Here is a 16,198-nt window from a genome sequence, read left to right on the forward strand (position 1 = left end):
GAGTCAGAAACTCACACAAGACCCACAAGGCTTCCATCTAATACAGTGAAATCAAACTCCCGAATTTGACCCCTCTATTTTCCCTGAATTTCGGGTCAAAGCGGACGTATATGTTTGATATGAAATCCCCAAAGGCCGACCGTCGTGTTCCTTGAAAAGAAGTGCTCTTTACAGAAAAGAAGTGCGCTTTGACAGAATAAATCTTGCTACCAACGGCCCGGCTACTAGTACGAGATGGAAACCAACCCCTTGTATACTCAGAAAAGAACCCAATAGAACTGCGATTAAATATGAAGAAGTGTACGGACATGAGCAGAGCAATAAAGTGCACATGCCTGGTTATACTCTCCTTGATTGATGCAAACGCTCAATCTCAAGAAGCGACCTCATCTCCGCATAGTCTGCGATGCTTTTGAGGGTTGTGGCAGCGGGTTTGGCAAGAAATTCCTAGCGCCGAGGAGTCAGCAGCTTCGCTGTCATCGCCGAGCCATCGTCATGACTGCTGTGCAAAGACTGGCACGTGCGGGAATATTTAAATTATGTAATACTAGTCCTTGTAGGGCTGGTTATGCAGCCCAGCGTCTTGGTACGCTGAAGCCGTTAGCTAACGTGGAGGCGCGTTGAACATTGGCTATGCACAGCTGTTTTCCCTTGCCGCAGTTGCGTGCCGTTGCACGAACTCGGTCTGCGGAGCACTTAGAGGGTCACTTGGGAGTCCTCTGCTGCTCCGCCCTTGTAAATCGAGGCGCGTAACGAAACCACGCGGCACGCATAGCCACGAAGCATCCCAAAACACACCAACACACAGCTGGCCACCTGTCGCGCCGCCAATTAAAGGTTTTCTTTGACTTCCAACATTCAGGTTGTCTTTTCTCCGTCTTCCTCCTGTGATAAAAGTGAGCTAATGGTTGCAAAGCAAAACGTCTACGCTTCAATGCCACAAGCAAGCTTCATGCACGTTTGTCAGCCTCAGTGATCCGTGGTTACTTTTCCCCTATTTCGTCACCACGCTTGTACTTGCGAGATTGGCCAGTGGCGGCGATACCTGCATTCTAGTTCTTCCTCTCTTCTACCATACAAGAGCTTTGTTTTCAGAATGAGTGGTAATTTTCTGTTTAGGAACCGCGGCATTCTATCGATACAACCCAACTTATATTTTTCTTCAGTCTTTCTTTAAAGACCACGTGGCAGGCGCACAGTGTGGCATCTCTTGTAGGTACAACACATATTCAGGACATGAACTCCACAAAAAAAAGCTAATATTTAATATAAGATTACACATCTGCGCGTAAATCAATTTATGCGTGATAACATTAAGTCATTTTAAAATTGCTTGTGCTGCTGCTCAGCAATGGTAACCGCAGTGTTGGGCCGACGTACGGAGAACAAAGAAGAAATTTTCGATGGTTTTATTGACACACATATCCTTTCTGTTACCGTCAGTTTAAAAGAGAAATTTCTCAAAATACACAAATATCTATGTTACAGCATTCCGTACAATATAGATGATGTGTGTCGACGCATTAGAACTGTAACTTAAGTTTATCTCAGACAGTGCAGCTGGCATTTTCAGTACATCATTTCGCGCAATATTAACGCAATACTTGTGCGATCATTCCGTGCATACTCTAACGCAGTACAGGAGGACCATTCTGGGCACAGTGGGGGCAAACAATTTAATGCATGCGCGATCTACCTTACAATTGCAGATAATTGCAAAAATTTTAAAAGTATTCGTGTAAACACATGAAAGCTAACCGCTATCACGCAATGATCTTCACTGTGAATGCTAATTATGCGACACCAACGGAATTCCGTTAACATACAGTTGCACAATCTGCTCCCATGATGTGCCGATTCTGTTGCGGGTCAAACAGGATGACTGCTTCGTAAAGAGCAGTGAATAAATCACAGGTCATTGTAAGCGACGGCGGCCCAAATAACGCTATCGCGATACGCCATCTGGAACCAATTTTGTAGCTCCCCCAGTGCCCCCTCGTTTTCCACTCAAGCCTGCTGTCTGTCCTTTATAATCCGCATCATCTGCATCATGAGAAGGTAGATCTTTATGTCAGCGTTGTCCCCCTTTCCATTATATATCATGGTTTGGTTTGTGGATGTTTAACGTCCCAAAGCGACTAAGGCTATGAGAGACGCCGTAGTGGAGGGCTCCGGAAATTTCGACCACCTGGGGTTCTTTAACGTGCACTGACATCGCACAGTACACGGGCCTGTGGAATTTCGCCTCCACCAAAATTCCACCGGGTAAGCAGCCGAACGCTATAACCACGGGTAAGCAGCCGAACGCCATAACCACTGAGCCACCGCGGCGGCTCCTTACATATAATGTTCATCCGGCTTACTCGCCATCCATCAGGGCCTTTCCAATCCATGATCATTTTGCTCAGTACCTCTCTTAGTGTTTGCATAGGTTTTGTTGCCAGTTTCTTTATTAACACAATCGGAACACCATCTGGTCCTGTCCACGTGCTACTAGAAACCTTCTTCTCTTCCCTTTCCCACTCTCTTTGTCTTTGGCCCGCAGAGCAATCACAGGGCTAATACGCTGCCTCCAAGCATGCGGCGCCAACTGCGGGGGAGACCGGCTGTGACGTCACGCCAGCTGTGGCGACAAGTTATTGTCTTGAGGGAAAGAGAGAGTAAAGAAGAAAAATGCCAAAACAGCGCACGCGATATGGAGTGTAATTGGGCGCGTGGAAAGCACAACGCATTGGGCACTGCGGTGCGACTTTCTCAACGGCGCCTCTTTCTCCTCTCCTTCCTCGCTTCACTTCCGGCACGGTTAGAGTGTCCATCGAGATGTGAGGCAGTTACAGCGCCTATTCCTTCCAACCAAAAAATAAAACAATACACAAATGGTTGCATGTCACGCGACGGCGAGCGCGCAAGTCGGATCCTTCTCAGTTAATTACCCCCTGACTCATATGACAAAAGAGCGGCTTCGCTTCCGTTCATGCTCTCTCCATTTTCTTGCTAGTTCCGGTGTAAGCCACTGCGGCAGCTCTGCTTTGTAGCGTTGCCAATGCTCTGCGAACCGAACACATGGCGTGCTAACGTGGCAACGATGACTTTTTATATGACGTGGTTCGAACAAGTACCACGATGGCCGCCATTAGTATGAAAATGGAACAGTGCATACGGGGAACGTTTTGTACGATCAGGGTGCTTAAAGAAGTACAAAATTATTGCCGTTAAACGTATTTGAGCGCTCAATGAAGAAGCGTAAAGTTAACGTTGCGTCTCATTTTGTGGAAGCATTCTTATGAGTTGCGCAATGGCACGGCCGAAGGTTAGCGTCACTGAGGAAGAAAAAGTCAGAAGGGAGTGTCACGTGACAGTTTTGAAGCGCAGTTATCAAAAACAAGAGGAAAAAAATTTCGGCAGGGACACTTAAGACTGCTTGCGTGCGGCAATGAAAATGCATTAGTGTGGCGCGCCGCAGGTAGTACGCTCACTATCTGCATGCACCATTTCCGGTGGCGCGATGTGTAACACCAACCACACACAAACGCACTCGCGTATGACACCCCAAGGAACACTGGACGGCGAACGGTTGTTTACAATTTTGGTACGAAATTCTAAGAAGGCATGCAATTGAAAGTGCACATGTCGTCAGTCGGATTCTCTATCGCAAGCTAGCCTTCAACTTGACACAACACATGTAAGCTGAAGCTGAATACAAGGAGAAATCATATGACACCAACCGGAACGCTGTACGACAAACGGCTTCGTCACAGTTTTGGCACGAATGTTGAGAAAACTGACGCCCCATGGAGATAGGCCAGCGGCGCGTATATATACATATATACAGGGTGTTTCATCTAAGACTTTCTGCAATTTTTAAAAATACGCTATTAAGGCGAAAGCCTTTAATGTCTCATCGTTGTAAGCAGCAGTTGTCGACAGAGAATGTCACGCTTTTCAGTTGGTCGAAACGGTCGTGACGTCACAGTGCGCCAATTTCAAACGGGGCCAATTGTACTTTGGCTAGTAACCATGCAACCAATTAAAGGGACCATATAGTGATGCTCCAAGTAAGTGGGACTGAGCTTAGTTAATTGCTTAATTACCCAATTAGCCTAATTAACTTCTCTAGTCAGGCCATATAAATAAATAAAACCTAGTAAGAAATTGGTCGAGCTCGGGAATCGAACCCCGGTCTTCGGAGTGCAAGACGAGCATGCTATCCACTCCGCCATGCCAGCTTTTTTTTTTTCTTTATTGCCGTCTGTGACATGAAAACAAAAATGTACAAATGATAAAAACATCAGCCTAATTCGGCTGACGTATCAGGGCTTAAAATCTTCTCAATGCGACCAGTTCATCAAAAACAGTAATCCATTCAGGTGGGTCAGCTTGTGCTCGGTACATTTCTCTCAAGCTCGCAACACTTTCAATAAAGTTTTCGCGCACCGAGCGAACGTTAACATCCGCGTGTCGCACTTGCATCCGTGTCCTCCAAAGGCTATGGAGGCCCAGAAGCATGATTAAATCATACGGTACTCCTGCTTCATTCTGAATTGGCAGGAATCTGATGCCGTAGGGGTCCAGGGGAAAATCTTTTTTGACTGTTCGTTGTAGCACATCCCAATAGAAAATGGGGTCCCAACAGTCCAGAAATACATGTTCTACTGTCTCAGGTTTTTTGCATAAGAGACAGTTTGTGGTCCATGGGACAAAAATCCCCTTTTCGTGCAGCCACGTTTTAACAGGAAGTGTATTCGAGTGCAATTTAAAGAAAAAAGATTTCGTAGATGGGTTCACAGGCATATTTTTAACTCTCTTTAATACATCGTGCCCTGGGCCTCCACGATAAGGTAACCGGTAGATTGGGGTCGGTAACATGGTGTCCACCAGATCCTTATACAGCTTTTGCTTTGATACTTTAGATAAGTAATCAAGGGAAAATCGCACATGGAGCAGCCTAAAAGAGAGTACAACTTCTCGCATGTACCCATTGACAGTGCCACACATATTCGCACAAGATGAGACGACAAATTCAGGAAGAAGTCTCTGCAACCGCACTTGGATAACAGTCATAAGAAAATTATCCCTTTGATTTCGGAGAAAGAAAAAACGCGAAACAACTTGACGCAGAAATAAATGCACAAGGCCGAGGCCTCCTTTTTTCACTGAAAGAAACAAATTGGTACGGCTGGTTCTCTCCCAGTTTGACGACCAAATAAAAACAGCAAACACTCGATGCATCTTTTGAATACTGGCCCGAGATGCGCACAGCACATTCATCAAATACCATATTTTGGATACAAGGAAAAGATTGCAGACGGAGGCTCGCGCAAACATTGATAACTGCCTCCCTTTCCAGGCATCTGCTTTCTCCCTCGCCCTTGACGTATCTTCATTCCAGTGTTCACTTGCATCGCGATAATGCACTAAGGGGACGCCGAGATATTGCGTCGGCAAAGACGACCATCGCATCCTGGAAAAGTGTTCAGGCATCGCTTCCCAGTCGCCATGCCAAAAGCCAGAGCTTTTGTCCCAGTTTATGAGACACCCCGTTTGTTTGCAGAATTTATCCACCGTGCTGATCACCTCAGTAATGCTGCCTCTGTCTGAACAGAATACCGCAATATCGTCCGCATAAGCAAGGATTTTGACGTGAGTCGACTGCAATCGAAAGCCCGTGATGCTCTCACTTTTGATGATAGCTAAGCACAGTGGCTCCAAGTAGGCGGCAAACAGCAGAGGCGATAGCGGGCATCCCTGCCTTACTGACGAATGAACTGCTATCCTGTCTGTGAGGTCACCATGCGCGTGGTGCAGTTTGCATATGCCATCTTAACACCTTCTGCAATAATACGGCCTACATTAGCGTGCTCCAAAATGCTGAAAATGACATCATGGGAAACGCGATCGAAGGCTTTCGCCAGATCTAGCTGCATCATAGCGATGCGGTCCCCGAGCACATCGCAACATTCCAGCACGGTCCGTGCGACGTGCACATTTGTGGCGATACTCCTACCTTTGATTCCGCAAGTCTGGTGCGGCCCAACCAATTTCGTAATTATGCTCTGCAATCTCTTTGCTAAAACCTTCATGTACAATTTATAGTCCACGTTGGTGAGGCTTATCGGGCGATAATTTCCCACCAACAACTTCTTTTCTGGGACATCTGATTTCGGAATCAGCACTATGTACGACGTGGTGAATGAGAGTGGCACTTGTTTTCTTTCGCAAGCTTCATCTAGAACTCGTAGCAGTAACTGAGCGACTGTGGGCTTAAATGCTTTGTAAAATTCGGCCCCTATTCCATCAGGTCCTGGAGCTTTTCCCGCTTGCAGGTCTTCGATTGCAGTCTCTGTTTCTTTTGCAGTTATGGGCTGCTCAAGACGCTCCTTCACTTCGTCCTGAAGTCTCGGCAGGAGAGGCAAAAAGTCAACCAGGAAGGCCTCATTCATGTCACGCGTATGTCCAAGAAGCTCAATGTACTGCTCTTCAAATAGCTGCTTGATTGTAAAAGCGTCATTCGTGACTTCATCTCCGTTCCTTATCTGCCTGATTTCGTTTTGGCAAGCATAACGCTTTTCGTCACACAAAGCTCGCTTCGTCGGCGTTTCACCAGCCCACAGTTTCTGTGTCCTTGCGCGTATAACGGCAGCTTTATACCTTTCAGTGTCTAAGCGTTCGAGCAGGCTTTTCACCTCCCTTAGGTCCTTAGAAAACTTCCCAGGCTCGGAGCTTTCCATGCCTATTAAAAATTGCAGTTGCTCGCGAGCTGCTTTTTCTTCCTGTTTTTCTTCGTATCGCTTCAAGCAACTTTTTTCAATGGCCCTTCTTTTTATCCACTCCTTGAAATCTTCCCACTGAACCGCAACAACGCTGGGTCGCTCCTCAAGCAGCTTCTGCATTTCATCCGCAATATCAGTTACGAATTCCTCGTCCTCTAGAAGCTTTACATTAAATTTCCAGAGATTCCAGTTAAATTGTGTTTTTCTTTGCTTTATGCCGAAACTTGCGATCACTAGGCAATGATCACTAAAAGCTACAGGTATAACTTTGCAACTCGTGCAAAGAGACACGAGATCAATGGATGCATAAATTCTATCCAACCTGGCATGACTATTACGCTGAAAATGAGTGAACTGAGGTCGATTCCCTTCGGTAAATATACTGCCAATATCCTCTAAGCTATTATCATAAGCCAGAGATTGAAGCAATTGAGCACTCTTGTCACGCACAGGCGTACCCTTCACTCGATCATTAGCGGCACACACACAATTAAAATCTCCCAACAGCAACAACACTCGGTCGCAAACAAGGCAGGGCTCCAAACGGGTAAAGAGATCAAAACGCTCAGATTCAACATTTGGAGCATACACACATATAATGCGCCAACATAAATTGGAAAAAGAAAAATCAACAACAATAAGTCGTCCACTAGGGCAAGAAAAAACCGACTCGACAGTGATGCCTAAATTATTTCGGACAAATAATACGCACCCAGCCGAGGTGCCAACGGAATGGCAAACACAAACGTTAAAGGCTGCACGAAAGGTGGACACCATGCGATCAGTGGATTCCTCACTTTCGATCTTAGTCTCTTGGACTGCAACTATGTCAAGCGCGTTTTCAGCAAGCAGGCGGTTAAGCTGGCACTGACGCCGTCGTGCACCAAGGCCTCTCACATTCAAAGTTGCTACATGTAAAGCTGTGTCTAGTTTCATCGCCATGCCCTATGAAAAGGAGACTTGAGTCCCACAGTACCCCTCATAGTCAGCCGAGCAGTCTTCTTAAACTCACTGTGCATGTACGGTGTCGCCTTTCCAGATATCCGCGTGCAGGCGTCGGGAACCCATGGGTAATTCCTTCGCCAGCAGATCCAGATCCGTGCACACAGTCTGATGGGTACCACTCCCCACCAAAAAAAAAAGACAACAAGGAAAAAAAAAGAAAAGCAAGAAAAAAAACAGCACAAATGCACATTGCAGAACTACGGAGGCGGTTTCCCCGCCTGCCTTGTCTCGGCCATGACGTTCGGCCGCGGCTTGAACATCGGACGCCGGATTCCCGGGGCCTTCGACGGCGGTTCGTCGCTGCCACCATCAAGATGCGTCTTTTCACCGGCGCTTTCCTCGCGGGAGCGTTTTCCAGCCGTTAGGGTGCCAGCCTCCTCAGTGAAGTCCGTGCCTTCGGTGTTGGCAGGTTCAGCGCTGTCCAGAGCTTCGGCCGCGGCTTCTGGCGCGCCCTTCGGCGCGCCATCGCCACTCTGTTGAAAGGCACTCTGAACTTGTACTACACTCGCCGGTACCTCACTTGACGTCGCCTTCTGCTTCGTCAAAACCGTAAGCGACGGCCCTTCCCTCGCTGCTGGTTGCCCGTCTGCACGGGCTGCATCTTCCGCATCAGCCTCGTCCATCAGCAACTCAGACTTGTCTACTCCTGTGCCGGGGCCGGTAATGCTCGCGTAAGTGCGGGCACACTGTCCGTCTTCATGGCCGAACCGTCGGCAGGTTCCGCAACGCGGGACTCGGCATTCCTTACGGATGTGCCCCGTACTCCGACAGCGTAGGCACAACGGTGGTCTGCCCGGTACAGCAACGAGCGCCAGCTCACCGCTAACATTCAGCTGGTGCGGCAGGTCGTCCAGCTTCACGCCAGCTCTCAACTTCAACGTGACGAGTCTAGTAGTCGAGCCTTTTTCTGACATACCACTCACGCGCCAGCGCTCGCGGGCAACTTCCGTCACTTTTCCGTACGGCGCAAAGGCAGCCCGAACATCCTCGTCTGGCACGTTGTGTAGCAGCCAGTGAAGTTTCAGTCGCACATCTTGGTTGGCCGGGTCAATCACCAAGCAGCGGCCTTTTTTCACTACCAGCTCACCGACATTAACAATCTTGGTCACCGCTTCAGCATCTTTGAAAGTGACGGCCCAGACGTGGCTCATCCGATACGCCCCCATAGCGATAACATCGGGGAGCAGCGACTGCTCTGCTAAAGCGTCGCGGAAATCTTCCACCCGGTACGGGCGGGCCCTGATATCGGCGTGCAAAAAAACCGTATTCAAAACGAACCGACCTGTAGGCAGTGCTGGCAAAACAACCTGGTAAGTATTTTCCTGTTGACTAGCCCTGTCACCGCGGCCTGACACGGCCGCTGAAGCCGCTCCATCGGAGCCCTGCATCCTGCGTCCGTTCACTGGCGTGGCCGGAAGCAGAATCCCTCCGCCATGCCAGCTCGATGGTTTGGAATGAACAAAGGCACGTCTAGTGAATACGGTGTCTTCGCTCACTGTCATCCTCCTCCCTTCCCGTCCGGCGAGGTTTAGGTGTCCATCGAGATATGAGAGAGAAATACATTTCCTTTCCTCAAAAACCAATTTACCGACGAGCGAGGCGTAGAACGGGCGAATGGGCGATGGCGTTCTATGGACTCCCTGGCAGCGTTGCAAGACGCTCTCGCGTTCCACTCTTAGAGGCGAAGCTTAACATCTTAACCACACATCAGTGACCACACTTTAGGACAAAAAAGTGCACCCCCCCCCCCCCCCCCTGAATTTTGATGGGTGTCCACCGAGATATGTGAGACAGTTACTGCGTAATTTTCTTTCCTCAAATACAATTTTCATTTTCTTCATTACGGGCCATCTTCGTCTTTCTTCTTTCACTCCCACTTCCTCCGTTCCTCTACGGTGCGGTTCAGGTGTCCACCGAGATGACAGAGATTTACTGCGCCATTTCCTTTCCTCAAAAACCGCTGCGTTGAAACGGCAAGGCATCGCGCCGAACAGGTGGTGGCGTTCCGTGGACTCCCTGGCAGCGCTACAACACGCTGTCGCGTTCCACTCCTAAGGCGAAGCTTAAGCTTAAGCTTAATTAGCAGTTAAATAGTATTCAGGCATTAATCAGTAATTAACCATTAATTAGTGATTTGTCATCACTTAGTAATTAGTACTCAATTACATGTGACGCCACCAGTGCCACGGAAGCACTGAAAGTGGTGCGGAAAACGCTTTCGCCTCTACGCACTTTAGACAGTCAAAGTGCCCCCTGAATTTTTTGAATTAGATGCGCGCTTTTCCTGGCATAGCATTGTCAGTGGTGTAGTACATAATAATGCAGCTAAGACGTGCTAACTAGCAGGCTGGTTAACCAATATTTAATAGTTAACTTTTAAACTATTACCGTTGGGCTCCTTAATTATTGAGAGGCATGTAGTCCACCATAAGTAATACCCATATTAGTGTTTAGAATTTCGAAAACGCAGTTACCCTTGGCGCTGTGGCCCAACAAATTTCGCCTACATCGCGCCAAAATACATGCGGTTTGAGAAGCTTGCAGGCAAAGCAACCTCTCCAGTGAACCTAACTCGTCGAAATAGCCAAAATTTGTTGGGCCACAGCGCCGAGGATAATAGCGTTCTCGAAATTCTAAAAACGGATATCGACATTACTTACGGTGGGCGACATGCCTCTCAATAATTAAGGAGCCCAACGGTAATAGTTTAAAAGTTAACTATTAAATATTGGTTAACCAGTATGCTAGTTAGCACGTCTTAGCTGCATTATGATGTACTACACCACTGACAATGCTATGCCAGAAAAAGCGCGCATCTAATTCAAATAGCTTATTTTTAAAAATTGCAGAAAGTCTTAGATGAAACACCCTGTATATATATATAGACGAACTACATATGTAGGATTGTATGAAGTGGCTGTGCTCGGTTAGCTGGGTGCGTCACACGGCCACTTGATGACGTCACCCTTGTTATCACTGGGATGTTCTCTACCCTCTGCGAGTGCACACGCACACACGCCAGCGGCTTCTTTTTCTTTACTCCACCTCTCCTCGTTAGTATAGTGGCGATTCCACTTCCGGGCGCCGAAGCGAACGGACGTGTGATGACGGGCTCCGTTGGAGCGGCTACAGCGGCCATGTCTGGCCGCGGAAACAGGTTTATGTCAACTGATAGTGAGTACCAGGTTGTTCTGCCCAGTTTGCCTACAGGTCCGTTTGTTGTAAATACAGTTTTTTTGCACGCGGACGTAAGTGCTCGCCCGTACCGGGTAGAAGATTTCCGTGACGCCCTCGCTCAACAGTCGGTGCTCACCGAGGTTATCGCCTTGGGGGCGTACCGCATGAGCCATGTTTGGGCTGTCACGTTCAAGGACGCTGAAACGGCAAAGAAGCTAGCCAGCATTGGTGAATTGCAAGTGAAGAAGCAGCGCTGCCTCGTCATCGACCCGGCCAACAGGGACGTCCGCATGAAGGTGCACTGGCTTCTCCACAGTGTACCGGATGAGGACGTACGCCTCGCCTTCGCCCCGTTCGGCAAAGTCACTGAAGTTGCCCGCGAGCGTTGGCGGGTCCAAGGAGTGACCGACAAGGGCTCTACCACCAGGCTCGTGACACTGAAGCTGAATGCTGGAGTGCAAATTGACGATGTGCCCCATCAGCTAAGTGTTGCAGGTGAGCTGGCCCTCGTGGTTGTGCCGGGCAGGGCTCCGCTCTGCCTTCGCTGTCGCGGCACGGGTCATATTCGCCGCGAGTGCCGCATCCCACGGTGTGGTGCCTGCCGGCGCTTCGGACACGAAGACAGCCAGTGCGAGCGGACATATGCCAGCGTCACCGGACTGGGGAGCAAAGAGGATACGTCCGACTTGCTAATGGATGAAGCGGACGTCGAGGAGTTATCGTCGGCGGGAGGCAGACAAGCAGCGCATTTGCCAACGGCAACTCAGGCTCAACTGCAAACTACGCAGAAACCTGTCGTTGTGGCAAGCGCCGCGGAACAGCAACAACCACCTGCCCAGGACGTCGTGGCTACGCCGAAAGGCGTGGAAAAAAAGCAGCCTGAACCGCACGTGAGCGACGACCACACCGCGGCAGAGAACATGGACACGTCCCGTGAATCAACGAGTCCCGCAGCCGGGAAGCGGACGCATGAAGACACCATCAGCATGCTGCAGCAGCGGGACGAAAGCGGCGGGGACGAGCCGCCGCAGAAAACGCCAGGTAGGCGGGCGTCGTTCAAGCCGCGACCGAACATTCCGGTCGACTCTCGGCAGGCGGGTAAACCGCCTCCGTAGCTTTGTGTTGCCTTCGTCATAATGGGAACGGGGGGATTTCTAAGCTCTATGGCTGTGTCGATGTGCCGTTTTCTTTTCGGGTCGAGGCAAGGTGCTGTTGGCACCAAGCTTCTTCCTGCATGCCTCAGTGTATATTTTGTTGGCAGACTTGCGGTGTGTATATGGGCACACAGACCTGGAGAGCGAGAATTCTTTCCGGGGATGGGCACCATTCCATTGTGTTACCATGGCTCTTAATCTCGGGGAAATGCTACGCGTAGCAACGTTAAATGTCCGGGGGCTAGGTGCAAGAAGGCGACAGTGTCAGTTAAGCCGCCTTCTTCTTGATAAAGAATTACACTTAGTTGCCGTACAGGAGACGAAAATCGAAAGCCAAGAACTGACCGACCGAATGGTGTCCAATTTCCGTACTCATTTCGATGTATGCGTTTGTCATGCGAATGGTGGATCAGGTGGTTGCGCCCTTTTCATCCGTAATAAATTGGGGATCTGTGTACAGTCAGTGTTGTCATGCCAAAGTGGTCGCCTTTTAGTTGTTGATTTTGCTGTTTATGATTTATCTTTCCGTGTCATTTGTGTCTATGCACCCAACGTTGAGACCGAGCGTCGATCTTTCTTTGAACGTGTTGAAGCCTACCTTAACTGTCACAAAGTGTTGATATTGTTGGGCGACTTTAATTGCGTATGTACAATGGATGATCGCGCTAAACGCACACGAGTTCGGGACAAGAGCGCAGAAGTATTAAGTGCCCTGGTGCATGATTATGATTTAGAAGACATTGGTAGCGTATTTACGAATGGTACACGTCCTCAGTATACCCATTTTCAGCGTGACAGCCACGCGAGATTAGACAGACTATACGCATCACCCGAACTGGTTTCTTCATGTGCAGCATATGAAGTGCAACCAGTCCAGTTCAGTGACCACTGCTTGGTAACTGCAACGTTTGGAAGAAGGCAAAACAAAAGTCGCTTCAACTGGAACCTCTGGAAGTTTAACGTGAAGCTTTTGGAAGATGATGCATTTGTTAGCGCAGTAACGGAAGAATTAGAGAAGCTGCTCACACTGGAGCCAAACCAGTTCGGAGTTGAATGGGAAGAGTTTAAACAGAGAGTTAAAATAATAGCCATCGAAAGAAGCAGCATTATTAAGTTCAACCAGAAACAAAACGAAACAAAACTTCGCCAGGAACTAGAATTCTTGATAAGCATGGAAAACATTCAGCCCGGTAAATGTACTGAACAAATAAGGCGGGTGAAAACACAGCTCGAAACTATAGACACAGAAAGATACAAAGCGGCAATTGTACGAGCAAGATCCGAGAAGCTGTGGGCGGGAGAAACGCCAACAAAGCGCGCACTATCCGACGAAAAAAGATACGCATGTCGGAAAGAAATCCGGCAGCTTGCCAACGGAAACGAGATCACGACTGACCAAAAGGTTATCAAGACAGTGATGGCCGAGCATTTTCGGAACTTGATAGGACACCCACGTGATACGAAAGACAGCTTCCAGAAAGAATTTCTTCCCTTTATGCCACAGCTGGACGAAGAAGTACAGACGCAACTGGAAGAACCGATAACCGTCAGTGAAATAGAACGCGCAATAGATGACCTGTCCCTTGGTAAAGCACCCGGGCCTGACGGCCTAGGAGCTGCCTTTTATAAAGCCTTCAACTGTTCGGTTGCTCAGATTTTGCACAATGTCATCACTGAGGCATACGACAAAAAGCGAGTTCCTTTATCATTCACAACGTCGCACGTCGTGCTGATACCAAAGACTGACGATGAAGCAAAACGTCTCTTGCCAGGGTCTTATCGCCCGATAACCCTTGTCAATGTGGACTACAAAATATTTATGAAGGTTTTAGCGACACGACTTCAACGCGTTATAACAAAGTTGGTAGGGCCGCATCAGACTTGCGGCATCAAAGGCCGAAGCATTGCAACAAACGTGCATGTCGCGCGAACGGTCCTCGAGTGTTGTGACGCCTTTGACGAGCGCGTTGCGATGATGCAGCTTGATCTGGCCAAAGCCTTCGACCGTGTCTCGCACGAGGCTCTGCTCTGCATTTTAGAGCATTCTAACGTAGGCTGCGTTATCACTGAAGGCGTCAGAATGGCGTACACTGACTGCTCAACGCGAATCATCGTAAACGGCGAACTGACAGACAGCCTGAGCGTTCGCTCGTCGGTGAGGCAGGGATGCCCTCTTTCGCCCTTGCTGTTCGCGGCTTACCTAGAGCCGCTATGTTTGGCAATTGCAAACAATGAACGCATAACAGGATATAGAGTACGTGAGGCAGAAATAAAAATCTTGGCCTACGCGGATGATATCGCCGTATTATGCGCAAACAAAGAAAGCATTAAAGAAGCCACAGCTGTTGTTGAACAATTTTGCGAATACACCGGAGCCCAGATAAATTGGGACAAAAGTTATGGATTTTGGCATGGAGACTGGGACGCCACGCCGGAGCAATTTTGTCGCCTTCATTGGTCAACAGTTCCTAAACCATACCTCGGTGCGCCCCTGGAGTGTTATCGTGATCCTGAACAATACTGGACCGATCAAACAACGAAGGCAAAAGAAAAGGCTGATGCATGGCAGGGAAGACAGCTGTCAATGTTTTCCCGTGCGACTGTCTCCAATGTCTTCCTAATTTCAAAAATATGGTATGTGATGAACGTGTTGTGTGCATCGCGAACGAGCATACAAAAAATCCATCGGGTCCTCGCTATTTTCATTTGGTCCTCGACCTGGGAGAGATCTAGCCGAACTAATTTGTTTATCTCAGTCAAGTGCGGTGGGCTAGGTCTGGTTCACTTGTTTTTGCGGCAAGTCGTGTCACGATTTCTTTTCTTAAGGGATCAAAATGACCCCTTTCTCCGCACCGTGATGCAGGTGAGGCTACGTAGACTTCTGCCAGGATTCATTGTGACGTCATGTGAGAACACATGTGGCGCTGTGACTGGTTATCTGCGCGAAGTAGTGCTCGCGTTCAGGTTGTTAAACGTGCGGTTTTCACAAGACTACTTGTGCACTGTTAGTAGGAAGAAACTGTATAAGGACCTTGTTCACACCATGCTACCTGTACCGTTATACCGTTTACCACACCGTGGACGCCCTGGACAAAACGTACTCAAAAGAGTAAAGAAAATGCCAATATTACCTTCAGTTAAATCCTTTTTCTTTAAGCTACATACCAACACACTTCCAGTTAAGACCTGGCTTCAGGAAAAAGGCATCTTCATACCGTGGTCAACAAACTGCTTTTTATGCAAAAAGCCTGAAACCATAGAGCACGTATTCCTAGATTGCTGGGACCCGATTTTCCATTGGGACGTTCTCCAGCGCACATTAAAGAAACAGTTGCCTCTTGACCCATATGGAATACGATTCCTGCCGGTAGACGCTTCGGACGATATACCGTACGATCTTATCATGGTCCTGGGCCTCCACGCGCTGTGGAAAACGAGAATGCAGTTTGAACATGCCGAACCTGTCGTGCGTTCTGTCAGAGACCACTTTATCGAAAGTATCGTATGTCTCAGAGAAGTTTATCGAGCGCTCCCTGATCCACCAGAATGGATTGCTTGTCTGGATGCATTGGTGTCTCTGAAAAAATTTTAGTGTCATGTTAGCCCAAGTGTGGCTGATATGTTTTACGCCTTGTACCCTTTCATGTTGACTATAATCCTGGCAATAAAAAAAAAAAAAAAAAAGTTAGTATAGTGGCCAGTATCCCCGCCTGTCACGCGGGAGACCGGGGTTCGATTCCCCGACGGGGAGCTTTTCTTTTTTTCCTCTCCATGCCTCACATTCACGGGCAGTAGACTTCTCTGCCATGGCCAACACCGGTGGCTCCCCTCTGCCACCTCTCCTCGTTAGTATAGTGGCCAGTATCCCCGCCTGTCACGCGGGAGACCGGGGTTCGATTCCCCGACGAGGAGCTCATCTTTTTTTCCTCTCCATGCCGTCACATTCACGGGCAGTAGACTTCTCTGCCATGGCCAACACCGGTGGCTCCCCTCTGCCACCTCTCCTCGTTAGTATAGTGGCCAGTATCCCCGCCTGTCACGCGGGAGACCGGGGTTCGATTCCCCGACGGGGAGCTCATCTTTTTTTCCTCT

The 16,198-nt window shown here is 48.7% G+C and overlaps 2 protein-coding genes and 2 non-coding genes across 4 annotated transcripts; 3 read left to right on the forward strand and 1 right to left on the reverse strand.

Moving 5' to 3' along the window:
• Positions 1 to 4,310: 4,310 nt before the first annotated feature.
• LOC149346917 (uncharacterized) lies at positions 4,311 to 8,208 on the reverse strand. The gene has a single exon (XM_089585470.1). It carries the CDS (start codon positions 5,479 to 5,481, stop codon positions 4,318 to 4,320), a length of 1,164 nt encoding a protein of 387 aa, XP_089441596.1. The 5' UTR covers positions 5,482 to 8,208; the 3' UTR covers positions 4,311 to 4,317.
• A 2,638-nt stretch (positions 8,209 to 10,846) lies between these two features.
• LOC149346918 (uncharacterized) lies at positions 10,847 to 14,983 on the forward strand. The gene is made up of 2 exons (XM_089541445.1): positions 10,847 to 11,993; positions 14,970 to 14,983. Exons 1-2 carry the CDS (start codon positions 10,880 to 10,882, stop codon positions 14,981 to 14,983), a joined length of 1,128 nt encoding a protein of 375 aa, XP_089397571.1. The 5' UTR covers positions 10,847 to 10,879.
• Positions 14,984 to 15,946: 963 nt separating this feature from the next.
• Positions 15,947 to 16,018, forward strand: TRNAD-GUC (transfer RNA aspartic acid (anticodon GUC)). The gene has a single exon. It is a non-coding gene; the product is annotated as a tRNA-Asp (tRNA).
• Positions 16,019 to 16,108: 90 nt separating this feature from the next.
• TRNAD-GUC (transfer RNA aspartic acid (anticodon GUC)) lies at positions 16,109 to 16,180 on the forward strand. Its single transcript has one exon. It is a non-coding gene; the product is annotated as a tRNA-Asp (tRNA).
• The last annotated feature ends 18 nt before the right edge of the window (positions 16,181 to 16,198 follow it).

Source organism: Amblyomma mixtum, chromosome 4 (assembly GCF_055824585.1).
Source record: "Amblyomma mixtum isolate Tamu chromosome 4, ASM5582458v1, whole genome shotgun sequence".
Lineage (NCBI taxonomy): Eukaryota > Metazoa > Arthropoda > Arachnida > Ixodida > Ixodidae > Amblyomma > Amblyomma mixtum.

Excerpts from the sequence above, each read along its gene's own strand:
- LOC149346917 (XM_089585470.1), bottom strand. The coding sequence starts at position 5,481 with ATGCCTGAACACTTTTCCAGGATGCGATGGTCGTCTTTGCCGACGCAA.
- LOC149346918 (XM_089541445.1), top strand. The coding sequence starts at position 10,880 with ATGACGGGCTCCGTTGGAGCGGCTACAGCGGCCATGTCTGGCCGCGGA.